Source organism: Lepus europaeus, chromosome 18, assembly GCF_033115175.1.
Source record: "Lepus europaeus isolate LE1 chromosome 18, mLepTim1.pri, whole genome shotgun sequence".
In the NCBI taxonomy this organism is placed as follows: Eukaryota; Metazoa; Chordata; class Mammalia; order Lagomorpha; family Leporidae; genus Lepus; species Lepus europaeus.
This window is the reverse complement of record NC_084844.1, coordinates 6,048,885-6,066,122: the sequence shown is the minus strand read 5'-3', so window position 1 is coordinate 6,066,122 and position 17,238 is coordinate 6,048,885. Positions and strand designations below refer to the sequence as shown.

At 63.5% G+C, this 17,238-nt stretch overlaps 1 protein-coding gene across 1 annotated transcript in view; it reads left to right on the top strand.

The window, feature by feature from the left end:
* The first annotated feature begins 5,185 nt into the window (after window positions 1–5,185).
* Window positions 5,186–17,238, top strand: part of KIF19 (kinesin family member 19) — a 22,607-nt gene continuing 10,554 nt past the window's right edge. Inside the window, exons 1-4 of the mRNA XM_062216671.1 lie at window positions 5,186–5,255; window positions 6,707–6,787; window positions 15,619–15,729; window positions 16,915–17,002. Coding sequence (XP_062072655.1) covers window positions 5,217–5,255; window positions 6,707–6,787; window positions 15,619–15,729; window positions 16,915–17,002 — 319 coding nt within the window. The 5' untranslated portion in view covers window positions 5,186–5,216. The remainder of the gene's footprint in view (window positions 5,256–6,706; window positions 6,788–15,618; window positions 15,730–16,914; window positions 17,003–17,238) is intronic.

Below are 17,238 nucleotides of genomic sequence, written 5' to 3'. Positions count from 1 at the left end.
GGGACGCTGGCATTCCTGGTGGCGGCCTAACCCGCTGCACCACAGCGCTGGTCCCGTTACGCTAACTCGTTCCCGGAGTCCCTGGCAGGCTTATCCTCCAGGCATCATCATTCCACACTGGAGGAAGAGGAGGTGCTGGGAGAGGTGCCGGGACCTGCCCAGGCCACAAGGCAGTGAGGGGACAGGGTGGGGACCAGAGCGCAGGCAGCCCTGCACCCCAGTCAGCTGGGTACCCCCCAGCTCAGCACAGGAGTCCCCGCATCACCGACCATGCCGTCCCCGCATCTTGGCCGGGCTCCCAGGTGCCCTCTCGGATGCCAGTGTTAAGAATTGGCTGGAGGAAGGACCCAGGGCCAGCCCAGAGGAAAAAGACAAACACCGCGTTGCTGACCTGGCTCGTCTCTGATGGACGCAGTCATCACGGGTCACGTGTGTGGGTGCTCGGTCTCCCCAAGAGCCCCAGGGGTGACGTCAGCACTCTCAGTGCCACCGTGCAAGCACACAGGTGCAGCCCAGAGAGGGAGTCTCCTGGGAGCAGGGCAGAGTGCCCAGGTCAGGTTCCAAAGCTTGTGCCACACTCCGCACACTCCCAGGAGGCCAGTAGGACAAGTGGGCTTGGCCAGGCTTCCACTGCCTTCCTGTGTGGCCACCTGGGCAGCGGGCTCCCCACCGTGCGGGACACAGGGCGCCCCAGCCACCCTCGAGAACTCCCTCTGAAAGCAGCGATTGTCTGCTCGAGGCGATCCGGCGCCTGATGGGGCACTTGGCGGTGTCTGGGAACAGTTCAACAGCTGGCAGTCCACGGGACGGCCCCCACCCTGCAGTGCAGGCCTGCCTGCCCACAGTGTCAGCGGGGTCATGGGGTCACAGCAGAGACCCTCCCACTCACGGAGCAAAACCCACCCAGAAGAAATACCCCACCGGGAAACCCAAACTCCGTGCTGAGGCCGGCGTGCTAAGCTCCAGGGCAGGAGAACATTTTTTCCCCCCGATATTTATTTTATTTCTTTGAAAGGCAGAGTGACACAGAGAGAGGGAGAGAGCTCCCATCTGCTGGTTCACACCCTAAAATGGCTGCACTGGCTGGAGTTGGGCCAAGCTGAAGCCAAGAGCCAAGAGCCTCATCTGGGTCTCCCAAGTGAGTGCAGGGGCCCAAGGACTTGGGCCATCGTCCGCTGCTTTCCTAGCACATTGGCAGGGAGCTGGATCCAAAGTGGAGCAGCCGGGACTCGAATCAACAGTCATGGGGAGGCTGGCATCGCAGGCAGCGGGTTAACCTGCTGCACCACAATACTAACCCCGAGAGAGCATTCTTGCTGCTCTGGAATTTTGACCTTGGGTTGTGGCTTGCAAAAGGGGGCCAGCTTCTCTTGAAGCTGGGGGCCGGCACTGTGGCATAGCGGGTAAAACCGCCACCTGCAGTGCCGGCATCCCATATGGGCACCAGTTCGAATCCTGGCTGCTCCACTTCCGATCCGGCTCTCTGCTATGGCCGGGGAAAACAGTAGAAGATGGCCCAAGTCCTTGGGCCCCTGCACCCACATGGGAGACCCGGAAGAAGCTCCTGGCTCCTGGCTTTGGATATGCACAGCTCCGGCCATTGCAGCCATCTGGGGAGTGAACCAGCGGATGGAAGATTCTCTCTCTCTGCCTCTCCCTTTCTCTCTGTGTAACTCTTGACTTTCAAGTTAAAAAAAAAAAAAAATGAAGCCAACAGGGAAAAGGGATACAGCTGCTGCAGCTGCAGGTGCGTCACTGTGGGCGGAGCCTGTGTCGGGGCAGGATGGTCTTTGAGGAAGGGGCCGGGGAGCCATCCCACCAGGCTCACAGAGAGGACCCTCACCAGCCTCACCCGGGGCTGCTGCTCGTTCCCTTCCCGGAGGAGAGCAAAGCAAAATGACGAAGCATCCCTGGAGAAACAGAAGCCGCTGGAAACGCCCCCCCCCACCCGTGGGTGTGGAATGTGCAGCATGGAATGCAGAGGCAAAGGGACTGCGGTGGGGGAGGCAGGGGCACCTGGAGCAGAAGCAGGGGCTGGAATGAAGGGTCTGCCCCAGCCCGGGCCCTCTGTCTCTGCCCCCCTCCCCTGGAGGCATCTCCACCCTTCTTTGGCTCAACTGCAGGGTGCCACTTAGCCAAGACCCCGGCTGCTGGCAGAGTTGTCACCCGCCATCTGTTTCACGTGGCAGCTGCTGGATGGGACTCCGAGGAGAGACCCGCCAGGGGCTCCCCGTAGTCGGGAGACCTGAGATGTGGGTGACGCCTGCGCTGGAGACAAAGCCCACTGTCGTGGGCTTCACGGTCCGCTCAGCACGCAGGGAGGGCCCTCAGAGTGTGGCGCCGAGTGTGCCAAGGCCCGATGGCCGATGGGACCGAGACGAGAACCGCTGAGAGAAACAGGGCTGCTTTTTTTTTGTTTTTAAAATTCTCATTTATCTGAGAGACAGAGAACGCTCATCAGTTGGTTCACCCACCAAATACGTACAACAGCCAAAGCCAAGTCGAGCCAAAGCCAGGAGCCAGGGATTCAATCTGGCTCTCCCACGCAGGTGGCAGGAACCAAATACTTGAGCTGCGCCCGGCTGCCTTCCAGGGTGTGCATGTGTGGGAGCTGGGACAGATCCAGGCACCCCTAGAGGACATGCGGGGCCCCAAGCGGTGTCTCCACTCCTGTGGCAAAGACCAGGCCAGGGCCAGAGTTTTTGGAGCTTGCAGGCAGGGCGAGTGTGACTGTAGCTCGGGTGTTTGCCCTCTGGGCGACGGTGCCCTCATCAGCACCTGTCACGGAGCAGCGGAGCGCCCGGCCACAGCTTGTTCCTGGGCAGGAGAAGTGGAGAGCTAACACATGGACAGATGCCTGTGGAAGGGGAGCGTGCAAAGGGGGCTATCCAGGAAGGGCACAGGGCTGTGAGAGGGATAAGAGGAGGAACCGGTCTGGACTTGAGAGGGAAAAGACCTAATTGAGCGGGACTCTGGCCCCCTGGGATTTGTTGGGACTCTAGGTTAAACGGCTTAAAAACCTGCTCAAATGCTGCAGTTGAGAGATTTATTGGCTCAAGAAACTTGGGAGACTGAGGCATCTCGGCTTCAGGTGTGGCTGGTTCCAGCAACCCAGAAGATGCTATGCGGTGCCTGGACAGGGGGAGGGACTAGCACGAGCCCTGGTCTCCCAGCCTTCAGCCGTCAACCAAAGCACAGCGGAACAGTGTTGGAGGGGGCTGGGCAGGAGATGAGAAGAGGCGGTTGTGGAGAAGTGAGGACCCGCCTGTACTTCTGTGTAGAGCCGCACCTTTGCCATGTGGGGTAGAGGGCGGGGAAAGCAGAGCCCTCGGCAGGAAGCACAGGAGTTGGAGCCCAGGGAGCGGCCAGGGACCAGGGAGAGGAGAAACCCCTGCGGACGCACACTCTGCAGACTCGAGGGGGTGGTGAAAGCTGACACACCTGGGGGGCAGTGGGTGTGGCGATTTCCCCGACGATGGGACCCCGTGGTGAGGAGCCCCTGGGTGGGAGGCGCTGGGACCTCCCGCCCAGAAGCCCCTCTCACTTTTTATCCATCAACCTCCAATCGGGCTGGGACTCGGGCGTGCAGAGCAATAGAAAGAAAAACGGCCCCAGCCCAGCTGGCCAAGCACCCCCGTGGCTGACCTAGGTGGACTGGATTCGGTGGGCAAGACGTGGGCAAGACGCAACCTCAAAACTTAACTCTTGTTGGAGCCTGCGCTGTGGTGCAGCCACCACCATCCCACATGGGCGCCGGCTCAAGTCCCGGCTGCTCCACTTCCCATCCAGCTCCCTGCTAATGCACCTGAGAAAGCAGTGGAGGACGGCCCAGGGACTTGGGCCCCTGCACCTGCTTGGGAGACCTGGAAGAAGCTCCTGGCTCCTGGCTTCAGCCTGGCCCAGCCCCACAGTTGCAGTCATTAGAGGAGTGAACCAGCGGATGGAAGATCTCTCTGTAACTCTGCCTTTCAAAAAAATAATAATAATAATAAAAACTGAACCTTAGCTCTCTCACTGACTGCCCAGGCACGGGGCATCCTGGCCGGAGGGCCGGACAAAGCTGGGGACCCCTGCAGGAGGGGTTTAGTGCCCACCAAGCCTTTCTTGGCTGGCCCATCTGTCACGCCCAGGGCTGTAGGCTGCTTCCTAATGCTGTGTGTTAGTACCTCTGCCCAATACAAGCTCCTTGGGGACAGCCCGGGAAGCCAGGCTCGGGGCATGGGCTGGCATCACCCTCTGCCTCTGGCACAGCCCCGGGCGATGCCAGCCTGCCTTTCCCAGTTCCTTTCCTGGGGCGAGAACCCTACCCCTGCTCTCTCGCTTGGTCTTTGCAGGGGCTGTCAGCTTTAACCTCATGGGGGCCAACAGCAAGCCACACCCCCTGCCCCTGGTAGGCAGGAGACACGAGACCATTCCACTGCGGGGGAAGTGTGAGGTCCTTGTGTCTGCCACCCAGAATGGGAGTGCGCTGGGTGACCTGGGCGTTCTTGCACGGTATGGTGACTCTCCCGCTAGGCAGGCAGCCAGGAGGACGCTGGGACCCATCCTGACCTAGATTCTGAGTTGGGGATAGAAGCTTGTTTGCTAATGGGGGTTTCCTGGGGCCGTGCACATCGGTAACCCACCCAGGCCGGTACAGGAGCCCCTGCACTCCTCGGCGGACAGCCTGGGCAGAGGGACGGACAAGTCTCCGCCCACCCTGCCCTCTGCCACTGGACAGCAGGTGCGAACACCATGCTTGAGTCGCCAGCCCCAGCGCCCAGGGAAACCCAAGGCTGCAGCCACAGCTGGGCTGCGAGACACTCGGGCAGGCAGCAGGTGCGCGTGGCCGGGCGCGCCCCGGAAGGCAGCGGGACGGGTCCGGCCGCGAGCCCGGGACGCGGGCAGGTGCCGAGCAGCTACCGGACGCACGGACGCGCTGAGGGCCGCAGGGCCGCACAGCCCGGCACAGGGCGGGCAGAGCGCGGGCCGGGCGCCCCGGGGAGGAGGCGGCGCACCCCGTCCGCAGCGCGGGAGGGCGGGGCGCAGGGGCGGGGCGTCGCCGCCCGCGGTCAGCGCCCTTGGCCGCCAGAGCGTTGTTGGTTTCGGGTTGTCAGGGAGCAGCGGCGCAGGCGGGGCTGCGAGGAGCCCGGGACAGGACCTGGGAGGGCGGGTGGTGGGCGTGCGGCTCGGCCATGCCCAGGGTCAAGGCCTGAGCCCCCCCACCTGCCGCAAGCATGAAGGACGGTCGGGACTCCAAGGACCAGCAACTCATGGTGAGACCCCTTCAGCCGCCTCCGTCGTCCCCTGGAACCCCGGAGCTGCCTCAGCCGGCCTCCAGCACACCCAGTACTAGGTGGACACCCAAGGGCCCAGGGCCGGCACTGGTCAGGACAACTCTCCCCAAGTCGGGAGCCGGGCGTCGGTACGTGCCCTGGTCGTGCTCCTGAGGCCTGCAAGGGAGGCCCAGCTCCAGCCCCTTGCCCTGGGGACCCCACCCCCAAAGCCTGTGCAGTCTCTGGACCAAGACCACTCCCGCCCAGAACAGCCAGGGCAGTGTGGGCTCCAGCTGCCCATGGGGAGAGGGAAGGTGGGAGTTTCTGGGGGCACAGAGGGTACTCCAGCCTTGGGAAGGGGTCAGGAGTTTAAAGCGAGTTGGGGGTCACCCACAGGGAGACCAGAGCCCTCGTGCCAGTCAGCACCCCCAGGGTCTCTGAGAAGCGCTGCAAGTGGCCTCCCCAAGCCAGGGTCTGTGACAGCGGAAGGGGATGTGGGGGCAGGAGGAGACAGAATAGATCCCCACCAGCGGTGGGCGGGGGGGCCAAGGCTGCGGATAGGCTGTGGTGCGTGGGGGTCTCCCGCAGCCCCCTCCCCACCCCCTAATCAGTGGGGATAAGGCTTCAGCGCCAGCAGGTGGCTGGTGGTGTAACTGGAGGGTAACGTTACCCCTAACACCTGCACCTGCTCCAGAGAGCCTGGGCCCAGCCCCCACACAAGCCCTGGCCTTCGGGACGCCCTCTCTGGCAGTTTAGAAAGTGTCTCTGAAAACGGCGCTGGAGCTGTGCCCTCGCCCCCTCCCCCAACTCCCAGGCAGGGGTGAGGGGCCATCCCACCCCCAACAGAGGAGCTGATGGACATCTGAGGAGAGCTGAGCGAGGGCTTAGTTCTGCCCATGCCTCGCAGGTGCTTCCCTTTGCCCAGCCGGAGACATCTCCCCGCCCAGCCCTGTCCTCTGCGGAGACCCACACGGGCTGGGAAGAGACAGAGGAGGGGCCCGTGGCGGCTCTGTCCTCAGGGTAGGGCTGGGGGCACAGGTGGTTAGGATGACAAAGGGACGCCCCTGCCCGATGCTAGCCTGCTGTGCGTCCCCACGCACACACACGGGCACACACGCACACAGAGGCTGCTCCCGTGTGGGCGCCCCCATCACGCCCAGGGAGCTGCAGGTGTCTAATTAGGGCGTGTGACTGGTGCAGCTGCAGACAGTTCCGCCCCCTGGGGCTCTGCCTGAGGTCTGGGCTCCTGGGGAGTTTGGTCGACAGAGACCCAGTGCAGCACCCTGTGCACCTGCTGCCCAGGCGGTAACCCTGGCTCATGGAGTTTTCTTTACGACACCGGAGGAGCCAGGGCTTGGCTGGGGGAGGAACCCCATGGCCTCTCATCCCTGTCTCTGCGGCCCCCCACCGCCCTGGACTTCCAACCCCAGGGATGTGTTCTGCCCTCCCAGGTGGCGCTCCGGGTCCGGCCCATCAGCGTGGCGGAGCTGGAGGAAGGAGCCACTCTCATTGCCCATAAAGTGGACGAGCAGGTATGCAGGGCTGCAGGATGGATGCCTGCTCGGGTGTCCCAGCTCCCCCGGCGGGGCAGGCAGGGGCCTGAGGCTCAGCACCGTCCCTGTCTCTATTCACTGAACTCCTGACTGTGCTGCTGGTGACATCATCAAAGAAGCCAGAGGCTTTTCTTCCAGGAAGCCTCCCCAGATTTATCCAAGGAGGACTGAGAGCAGCCCTAGGCTGGTGGGCCCTGGGCCCTGATGGTTTACTCCCAGGTGCCTCTCGGCTTCTCTCTCCTACCTTAGTGTGTCTGCTACCCTCGGAGCACGTGTCTGCGGGTTGTAGAGCTAAGCTCACCTCCGGGGTGTCTGTGTGTGGTGAGGTCCTTGCAGCCTTGGTCCTTGTCATGATGATGAGGTGCGCAGGGCCTGCGCGGTGACGTGGATCAAGGCTGCAGGGCATGCTGGGATCTGTGCTCAGAGCCGCGAAGCTGCAGTGAACAGAGACTCCCGTCCCCTCTCTGCCAGGGCGGGGAGAGTGAACCAATGATGAGCGTGCAGCTCACGCAGGCTGTGAAGAGATGCAGGGTTGCAGGTGCTGTGAGATTACGTAAGCGGGGCTTGGCCTAGCCTGGGAGGTCGGGGAAGGGGCCCCGAGCTGAAACGTGAGCGGTAGAGAAGAGGCAGTTGGGAGTGTGTGTGTGTGTGTGCAAAGGCCCTGTGGTGAGAAGGATGATGACGCAATCAGGCAGCTGAGAAAAGCCGAGCGTAACTCAAGCAGGAGAGGAGGGGCAGAGGGTGGGGGATGATCAGGAGCCACAGGCAGCGACCCAGCCACATTTTCTGTTGACATGGCCAGGATGTTTGTTTGGGCGGACTGATGAGGATACGGAAGCTGCGGTGGGCATGGGCACAGTGGCAGGGGCTTCTTCCTTCAGCCGTGGAGGCAGAGCTGTGGCTTGGTAGAGCTGTGTACCCCCTCCTGATTTCCCGTCCCCTGCTCCCTCTCCCTCCCAGACCACGGGCAGAGCAGGGATGACCAGGAGGCCCCTGTCTGAGCTGGCAGGTGCGCTGGCACCTGAAGGAATGCTTGTGCATGGTGGCACAGAGCGGCTTCTGCCATCTGCTCGCTGTGTGGCCTCGGTGGGATGGGCCAGGGCCTGGGGGTGCGTGCAGGAGCCCCAGGGGTCCCATCAGTGACCGGCGACAGCAGTCACAAAGCCTTCTTACTGCGTCTGGGTGGGCCCGCGAATGCACCTGTACCTCTGTCCGTTGGAGACTGAAGTTCCCCGGCCTGAGCTCAGGAGGAATCTCCTTCCGGGCCAGGCCACGCCCTGCGGGTCCAACTTGTCCCCAAGATCTCAGGTTCTGGGGCTGGAACAATGATGTCTCTCTCTGCTGCTGCTGGCTCTAAGCCGGGGCGAGGGCTGATAAATATTAACGGACGCTGATGGCAATGCTCTCAGTCCAGGCCTGGTGCTGGGTGCCCACGCGGGCAAACACTGCTCCTTTCTGTGCCTGCAGTGCCGAGGGAGGCCTCCCGCCCCGGGGCTGGCTTCCCTGCAGCTGAGCTGCGCCCCCAGGAAGGCCCAGAGCTGCACGGTCCTCTGGGGTGTCCCCTCGCCAGCTGAGAGGCACAGCGAGGGCAGTCTGCACAGCGTGGGCTCAGTGCTTCCCCTGCCAACTCTGTCCCCGGGGCCTGGCCCAGCCCTCGCACCCGACACCTGCAGGGAGGAGCCGCAGAAATGCCAGGCGCGGAACCTCCTGGCAACGAGGAGGCGCGGACACACGCATCCAAGAGGCAAAACGGACAACCGACTCCCCTGCCTCCCACCCGGTCCCGGCCCCTGCACTGCCCGCCACCCCGCGGCTCCACTGCGGGCAAGCTAGGGCCCTGCTCCTTCCTGCTAAGGCCTGGGGTCCCAGGGCCGGCGGGGGCAATGAAGATGGCCCCCCCACCCCGGCCCAAGTGAGCTCCACAGCGCCCCCTGCCTCCTCTCAAGATGTCAGGTTGGGATGTCCACCAGCTTGGCCCCTGCTCCCTGGCTGTGGCCCCCACGGCTGCGTGGCCCAGTGCCCCCCAGAAGCTCCCAGGTCTGCTCGTCCGGCCTTGGGTCCTGCGCCTCCTGCAGTGATGGGCGGGTTACGCTTCCTCTGCTGGGGCGGCCCCAAGCTGAGGGTGGGGGGAGCCTTGCGCAGAGCCCGGAGCTGGCTGCCCAGGCCTCAGTCCCCTTGGTGGTCAGCCGGGAGCTGGGCACAGGTCGGTGGGTGCTGCATGGGGGCAGGTGGCCAGGGTCTATGTCACCCACTGGGCTTGGGGTCCTGGGTGGGACAGCTTCCTTAGGGCCAGGCACGGAGCTCCTGGAGGGTGATGAGGAGGCCTGCAGAGGGGGCCGCTCCCAGTGGCAAAGCGTGTTCGGGGTCTTGGACCCTGGGGAAGCTGGACTTAGGGTTTGGATGTGTGAAGGGGATGCTCAGGGGTCCTTGGTGCCACTGTATGGGGGTCCTGGGGGCTGGGGTACGGGCGGTGCTTGGTGCTCTGCCTGGTACAGCTTTATTTGGGGGTTAACTGGGACCCGCCTTCCGCCTTCCCACTTTCTGTGGCAGGGTCCTCGGAGTGGTCCCCAGTGGCCACGCACCCCCCTGCCCCGTGGCATCCTGGGAGATTCCAGGAGGAGCTCGGTGTCTGGAGTGGACCTGGATCCCGAAACCAGAGCCTACAGGGAGGCCAGGGGGTGGGGGTGGCCCAGGAGACCGGGGGGGTGGCAGGGAGGGCTGGAGGGAGTGCCAGGCTGGGGGCGGAAGCTCCAGAACAAACACCTGAAAGCCCACAGCCCGCTGACCTGCCCCCAGCTTGCAGGCGGTGGTGTTTGTCTGCAGGATTTAAGTGTAATCCCATAATTAGTGATGTCTGCTCAGAGCAGGCAGCTGCCAGCCCCGTGCTCCCCAGCGCCCTGCGGAGCCAGACGAAGGCCCCCACGAGGCCCAGCTTTGGGGCCAGGGCGGGTGGTTGGGGTGGGAGAGGGAAGAGGAGCAGCATGGGCGAGCCACAGAGCAGAGGGGCTAGGCAGGGTGACGGGGACAGAGAGGACCGAATGTCAGAAGACAGCCCTGGGCTCGGTGGCACCCTGAGCCTGTGACCCCAGACACCCAGCACCCCCCCAGTCCTGGCAGGGGGCCACGGGCAGGCCAGGCCCCTCCCTGGGTCTCGGATTCCTTGGCGCACCCACCCCGAGAGCTGTGGACAGGATCGAAGAGGACCCGTGCGCTGGGCGGCTGTGAAAAGTAGTCGGGGTGTAAGGTGACAGGTGCCAAGTGCCGGGGACGCTGAGTCTGCCATCTGGAGGCTCCTTGGCCTTGCTGGTGGTGGAGGGGGGAGGGGCAAGGATTCTCTGCCTCCCCCTTGGCCTTTCTCCCAGCCCTCAGAATGTCCCAGGCAACCCCTAAACCGCTTTGTATCACTGTACACCTGTGCTGGACTTTGGCCATCAGTGGGTCACAGTGTGTGGTCCTTGGTGTCCTTTTTGCCTTAATGTGTGGTGAGGTTCGTCCTCACAATACCTTCGGGTGATAGTCCAGGGTCTGAACGTACCATTCAGGGGTCCTGCATCCGCTGGTTCACTCCCCAGATGGCTGCAGTGTCAGGACTGGGCTGGGCCAAAGCCAGGAGCCAGGAGCTTCCTTCAGGTCTCCCTAAGCACTTGGGCCATCTTCCACTGCTTTCCCAGGCCCTAGCAGAGAGCTGGATAGGAAGTGGAGCAGCCGGGACTTGAACCAATGTCCTCATGGGATGCTGGCACTGCAGGCAGCTGCTTAGCCCAAGGCACCACAGCGCGGCCCCAGGATTTCTTCTGTCAAGGTCATCGCACTGCTGGTTCTCCCTGACTTCCAACCGGGCAAAACTTGAGGCCCAGAGAGGTGAAGCCATTGGCCCAAGGTTACAAAGCCGTGTCAAACCTGAGCCCCGTTTGTGGCACCCCTCCCCCAGAGAGCATCAGCGCTGGCCTTGGAGGCCAGAGGAGGATCGGCTGGGTCACACGGGTTTTCAACCAGGGGCCACGTGGCCCCACGGGGGACATGTAGCAGTGTCACAATGTTGGGGGGCGGTGCTTCTGCTACCACAGAGGCCAGTATTCAACCCCATCCTCTTCTGTCCATCGCAGGCATCTGAAGAGTGAATCCGTGGGTGGGAGTGCTCTTGTATCCCCCCCCCCCCCCCCCGCCGCCGCCTCCCATTGATTTGTTTTCCAACAGCTGCAGAGCTGATGCTACCCCGCAGCTTGATTCCCGACATGCTTTGAGGTGTTTCTCACCCAGGAGATGCTGGGAAAGAGCCGGGTGCCTGCTGGGCCTCACTACCGGATTAGACAACCCTCTGCCTCAGCCTACAGGAACTTGGGTTTCCGGGCTGGGAGCAGAGGCCGTGCAGGGGGAGGCCCCGGCTGAGCCAGGAGACCTGGAGCTGCTCGCTTCCCCCTCCTGGCCCTGTCTCCCCCTGTGTGTCCTGGGGGAGCAGTGTCCCCACTGGAACCTCCCAGAGGCAAGTGCCCTGGGCGTGAGAATGCATTCCCTGGGGGTGTGAGAGGGGTCCCCGTGCTCAGCCCACCCTTTTAGGGCTGGGGGACAGGCTCCTCTGGGACCGGGGCCGCACCTGCCTCCCTGCTGCAGAAGAGCCAGCCTTGGGTGGTGTGGGCTTGGTTTGCAAGGCTGCTGTGAGAAAGACCACCTGCGGGCTGGGCTGGCCGGGACATCAGAGGGCCACTATCACCCCATTCTGCAGGCAGGAAGTCTGGGGCCAGGGTGGTGGCAGGGAAGGACCCACTGCGGGGCTCTCCCATCTGTCACCTCGCCCTTCCTCTGTGCACCCCTGCGCCCACATTTCCCCATTAGGAGAACCACAGGCTCTCACCTGAATAATTACATCCGCAATGACCACATCCAAAGACGGCACGTTCTAAGGTGCTGGGGTCAGTGTATGAAGGGGGCGGGGAGCACAGTCCAGCCCCTGGCAGGCGGGCACTCTCCTAGCCGGGCGGCTGAGCTGGAAGAGGCAGAGGTGGGCAGGCCGGATGCTGGGCCCCAGCAGCTCTGAATCCAACCAGCTCCCTCCTTTGCAGCACGGCCTTGGGCCAATCACTTAACCAGTCTGCTTGCTCAGCCACGGCCCAGTGCCAATGAGAGTGCCTCCTCTTAAACTGTGCAATAAGAGAAAATTAGCCAAGCCCTTGGCCCAGAACCCAGGACACTCACAATGGCCCCCATCAACAGCAGCTTTATTCCGAAAACATCCCTTAGGCCTCTCTGCTGTGGGCCGGCCAGGCTGACAGTTAGAGGGAGGGCCCAGCGCCGGGCTGGGGGAGGGGCAGTGTGTGCTCCCAGAGGGGCCCTGGCGGGGGCCACAGACCTGCCTGCCCGAGTGAGCTTCCTGGCCAGGAGGGTGGAAGGTAAAACTCCAGAGCGCTCTGGCTTAGTCTCTCCCAGGAAAGCTCGGGACCTGAGCTGAGGACCACTGGCCACAGCCCCCACTCACCTCTCTGCCTTGTGCATGATGTTAAAATACTGTGGGCGGGTCCAGACAGAACACCTAGCCTCGATTTTGTGTCTTGGGGGAGCATTGGGGGGGGGGGAGCTTGCTCAATGCCTGGCACACGGAGGGGGGGGGTGCAGCAAATGTGTTGCTCTGGCCTGGACACCTGCTGGGCTGGTCTCCCCGGCAGCCCAGCCAGTTCACCTGGCCGAGGGGCACAAGGGCTCCATTGTGTACCGGAGTGGACAGGAATGGGGGTGATGGTTTTGGGGGCCCCCGCCTGATGGGAGCAGACAAAGCCCTCTCTGAGTATCAGGGCAGCCGTGCTGACAGTGGGCTGACACAGGAGCCTGATAGAGAAGGAAGCAGCTGCCCAGGGTGCCAGGGACTTGGCGGTGACCTTGTATGAAGGTCATTGGAAGGGGGTGGGTATCAGTGCATGGTGCTCCCCCTCCCTGGCACTGGAGGCCCCCCAACGGTGCCCCTTAGGCCACCAGCTCCACCCACTCCACAGGGCCCCTGGCCCTGTCCTCGTCCACAGGGGCGCTGGCACCCAGGAAAGAGCTGGCCCGGCTGGGGCTCCTGTTGCATCCCTCGCGGACCTGTGCCAGGTTTTATCTTCAGTTGGGTCTGGAACTTGAGCACACTGCCCCGGCTTGGGGGCTGGGCCAGGGACCGGATCCTAAAAGAAGCTTCCAGGGCTTGGGACTGAGGCCTAAGAAGTAGGTGACTGGGGACGTGGGGAGGGGGCAGGTAACAGCACAGGTCCGGGCACCCTGCACTGAGCGCTCTGTGGCTGCCAGCCTCTGGCCACCTGGGAGGAGGCGGAAGTCAGGGGCCTCTTCTCTCTCTACAAAGTCCCCACCCAGCCTGCTCCAGGGCCTCCCTGCTAACCCGCCCACCTGGGCTCCCATCTGGTTGGATATAAGATGTCTCTTTGGCTCCCCGGGGCTGGGAAGCAGCCTCTCCCCCCCCCCCGCCCCTCCCCCATGGAGAATCCCCGAAGGGCATCTGGCCAGATCCTGAGCCTTGAGGGCCATTGTGCTGCTGTGAACACAGGTGTGTGCCCAGCCCGGGAGGAGTGGGGGCCAGATCCCAGAGGGACCCCGCGAATGTCCCAGGTCCATGAGCCTGCTCCTCTGGCCGCTCCCAGGGTCTGTTCCGCAAGCCGCTTTAGGGACGGTCACTGGCCTTGGCGGCCTCCAGACACCAGCAGGGAGTGTGGTCAGCAGCTCTGCTTTGCCGAGCGGCCCCTAAGAGCCGTCCCCCTCGGTCCTTGCCCTCTGCCAGGACTCAGTTTCCCTCTTTGCACTGTAACTCAGCTGAGGTCACACAGGCCGGGGGGTGGGGAGCAGGGTGCACAGAGGGTGCTGGAGCCAGAACCCCGCCCCCGCTCCCACAAGGCCCCAGTCCTGGAGCCTGACCTGGCGCTGCCGTTTGAGGCATGGCTCTGTGCCTCGATTTCCTGTCTGGAGCCCACAAACTGATGTTAAAGGGGTCAGCTGTTATGGTGTCCTGGGAGGAGGCCGCTGCCCACATCCCCAGCCCCACCCTCACCTTCCCACCGGAGGGGGAGGGGCTGGTGAGGCACCCGTCTGGTGCTCCCTCCAGTGCCCGGGCCCTGGGGAGCGCCGTGCCTCATTAGGTATTCCCCGGGCTGTCTGGCACGGAGCGGCACATCCCGGTGCCAGCCACCCTCAGGGTCACCTCCGTGGGCAGGGCTGGGGCCCGAGGGGGGCTGGTGGCCTTCGCATGGGTGAGCACCAGGTGGCCTTCCCACCCCCTGCCTGCACCCCTGTGCTCCCTCTTAGCCCCGAAGGAAGACTGCTGAGCACAAGGCACTAGCCACCCCCCACCCCACCCCCGTCCACGCACGCTGTCCCCCCCGACAGAGCAAGAGACGGGGGCTCAGGCAGGGTGGCGCTTGGGCTACAGGGACTCGGAGCCCACCCCCAGTGTCCGCTCCTGCCCGGCTCCCTCGCCTTTCACCACCCAAGCTCAAGGCCAAGCTCAAGGCTCGGAGATTGGTCTGGAAAGTGGTCCCTCAGCCACCCTCCGAGCAGGGCAAGAACCCGGATGGGCCGTCCGTGTCTCTGTACACACACCTCCGGCTCCAGAGCCAGCCCTACCCTGTGGGGGAGGGGGAGCCCCAGTGGTGACTGGGTGGTCCCTGTTCCTCTCCCATCCTCCAGCCCAGGATCCCCCAGTTTCTCCCTCTGCCGGCAGCTCAGGTTCACGGCTGCTGCGAGCCAGCATTGAGGTCACCTCCAAGCCAGCTGCTGTCCTCAGCCCTGTCACCTACAGCAACCCGCCACTCCTTGTCTGCCCTGGTCCACCTGCTGGGGGGGGGGGGGAGAGCGTGGCAGGGAGGGTGAGGAGGGGCAGACAGGGTCCCAGGTGGCACACGGCTATAGTGAGGTGGGAAAGGGTCTGGGGGCTCTGAACCCACACCCTGGTGTTGAGCCCTGGCTCCGCCCCTTGCTAACGTGCATCTTGAGAAAGCAAATTCCCACTCATGGGCTGTGCCTTGGCCTAGCGTGTACCCCTGCATGGCACGTACCCCTGTATGATGCATATCCCTGCACGGCGCCTACCCCTGCACAGCGCGTACTCTTGTATGATGTGTATCCCTGCATGGTGTATACCCCTATATGACGTGTGCCCGTGCATAGTGTGTACCCTTGTATGATGTGTATCCCTGCATGGTGTATACCCCTATACGACATGTACCCCTGCATGGTGTGTACCCCTGCATGGCAAATACCCTTGTATGATGTGTATCCCTGCATGGTGTATACCCCTATACGACGTGTACCCCTGCACAGCGCGTACCCTTGTATGATGCGTATCCCTGCATGGTGTATACCCCTATACGACGTGTACCCCTGCATGGCACGTATCCCTGCATGGCCTAGCATTGCCATGCGGATGTCTGCGCTAGCTTTAGAGCCTGGGCCAAGGCCAGGTTCTTCTTGGACCTGAGTGTCTCGTCGGCAGCCCCAGGGCCTGAGCTGCAGGGTTCGAAGCCGGGTCCTGCCATGGGAGAAACAGCCCAGCAGTGCCAGCTGTCACTCTTGGTGCTCTTCACTTGGGGCAGGCAGCGGGGAGGAGGAATTGCAATCGGGGGAAGGGGCCCCTCTGGGCACCCAAGGCCAAGTGTGTCCAGCCCTGACTCCCAGAGAACTGCTGAGGGGCTGCAAAGGGCCTGGGGCTCCTGGACCGCCAGCAGGAGCCAGCCAGGGGCGTCAGGGAGGAGGGGGAGGTCAGAGTCTGTCCTGGCTCTGCCGACTCCATGGGGGCCCAGGTGCCACAGCGTCACCTTTCCCTGGCGCCTTTGCAGATGGTGGTTCTCATGGACCCCATGGAGGACCCCGACGACATCCTGCGGGCGCACCGCTCCCGGGAGAAGTCCTACCTGTTCGACGTGGCCTTTGACTTCACTGCCACCCAGGTGAGCCCCTCTCCTCGCCTTGCTGTGCCTCGGAGGGGCCCTCAGGGGACCCTGGTGGCGACCCTTGCCTGGCTTCCACCGCAAGCTCAAGGATCTGCTCTCTTGAGCAGTCCTCATTCCTGAAAGTCTGCATGTACCTGTATAGTGTGTACCCCTGCACGGCACGTACCCCTGCACAGCATGTACCCCTGCACAGCACCTACCCCTGCACAGCACGTACCCCTGCATGGCGCGTACCCCTGTATGGCACGTACCCCTGCACAGCATGTACCCCTGCACGGCACGTACTCCTGCACGGCGCGTACCCCTGCACGGCATGTGCCCCTGCACAGCACCTACCCCTGCACGGCGCGTACCCCTGCATGGCGCGTACCCCTGTACGGCACGTACCCCTGCACAGCATGTACCCCTGCATGGCACGTACTCCTGCATGGCGCGTACCCCTGCATAGCATGTACCCCTGCATGGCACATACCCCTGTACGGCGCGTACCCCTGCATGGTACATACCCTTATATGATGCATATCCCTGCATGGTGTATACCCCTATACGATGTGTGCCCCTGCATGGTGCGTACCCCTGCATGGTACGTACCCCTGCATGGCGTGTACCCCTGCATGGCGTGTACCCCTGCATGGTACGTACCCCTGTACGGCGCGTACCCCTGCATGGTACGTACCCTTATATGATGCATATCCCTGCATTGTGTATACCCCTATACGATGTGTGCCCCTGCATGGTGCGTACCCCTGCATGACACATACCCCTGCACCACCCGTACACTTGGTCTTGGGTTGATACCCACACGCCACCCTACGTGAGTCCCCACACAGAGAAGACCAAGGATGGCCCCTGCCGGAGTTGGAGAAAGGGGCTGGAGGCCACCTGGCACTGGGAGCCGGGGGTGGTCTCAGGGAAGCTGACACCCTCCCATGGACCCTATCTCGCCTCTCTCCAGGATGCTCCCAGGAGCAGATGCAATGCATCCTCAGGGCTGGGGGCCAGCAGCAGCTGTAGGGGGAGATGTCTCAGGTGTCCTCAGCTCTTGCTGTCCCCTTAAGGCGAGCGCTGTAACCAGAGACATCCCCTCCCCCACTCCTCATGGGCCCAGGGCTCCCACTGGGGGCCAGGGCTTGCCTGTGGGCACCTGCACTCTGCCCGCCTGCAGCCTCCTCCTCCTCGCAGGAGATGGTGTACCAGGCCACCACCAAGAGCCTCATCGAAGGAGTCATCTCGGGATACAACGCCACCGTCTTTGCCTACGGCCCCACAGGTGGGCGGAAGCCCCGACCGGGCAAGGACTGTGATGCCCCCGCTGTGTCCCCTCGAGGACCCAGCCCCCGCATTCTCCATCAGGGACTCAGCCGGGCCCCGCTGGGGTGGAAACCAGGGCTGCAGCTGATCCCAGCCCCACCCAGGCTGCTCCAGCCCCAGAGGCCCACCCTGAGCCGAGGGTGCCGTCCTCCCCTCCCCCACCCCGCCGCCCTGCCCTCACCACCACCCTGGCCA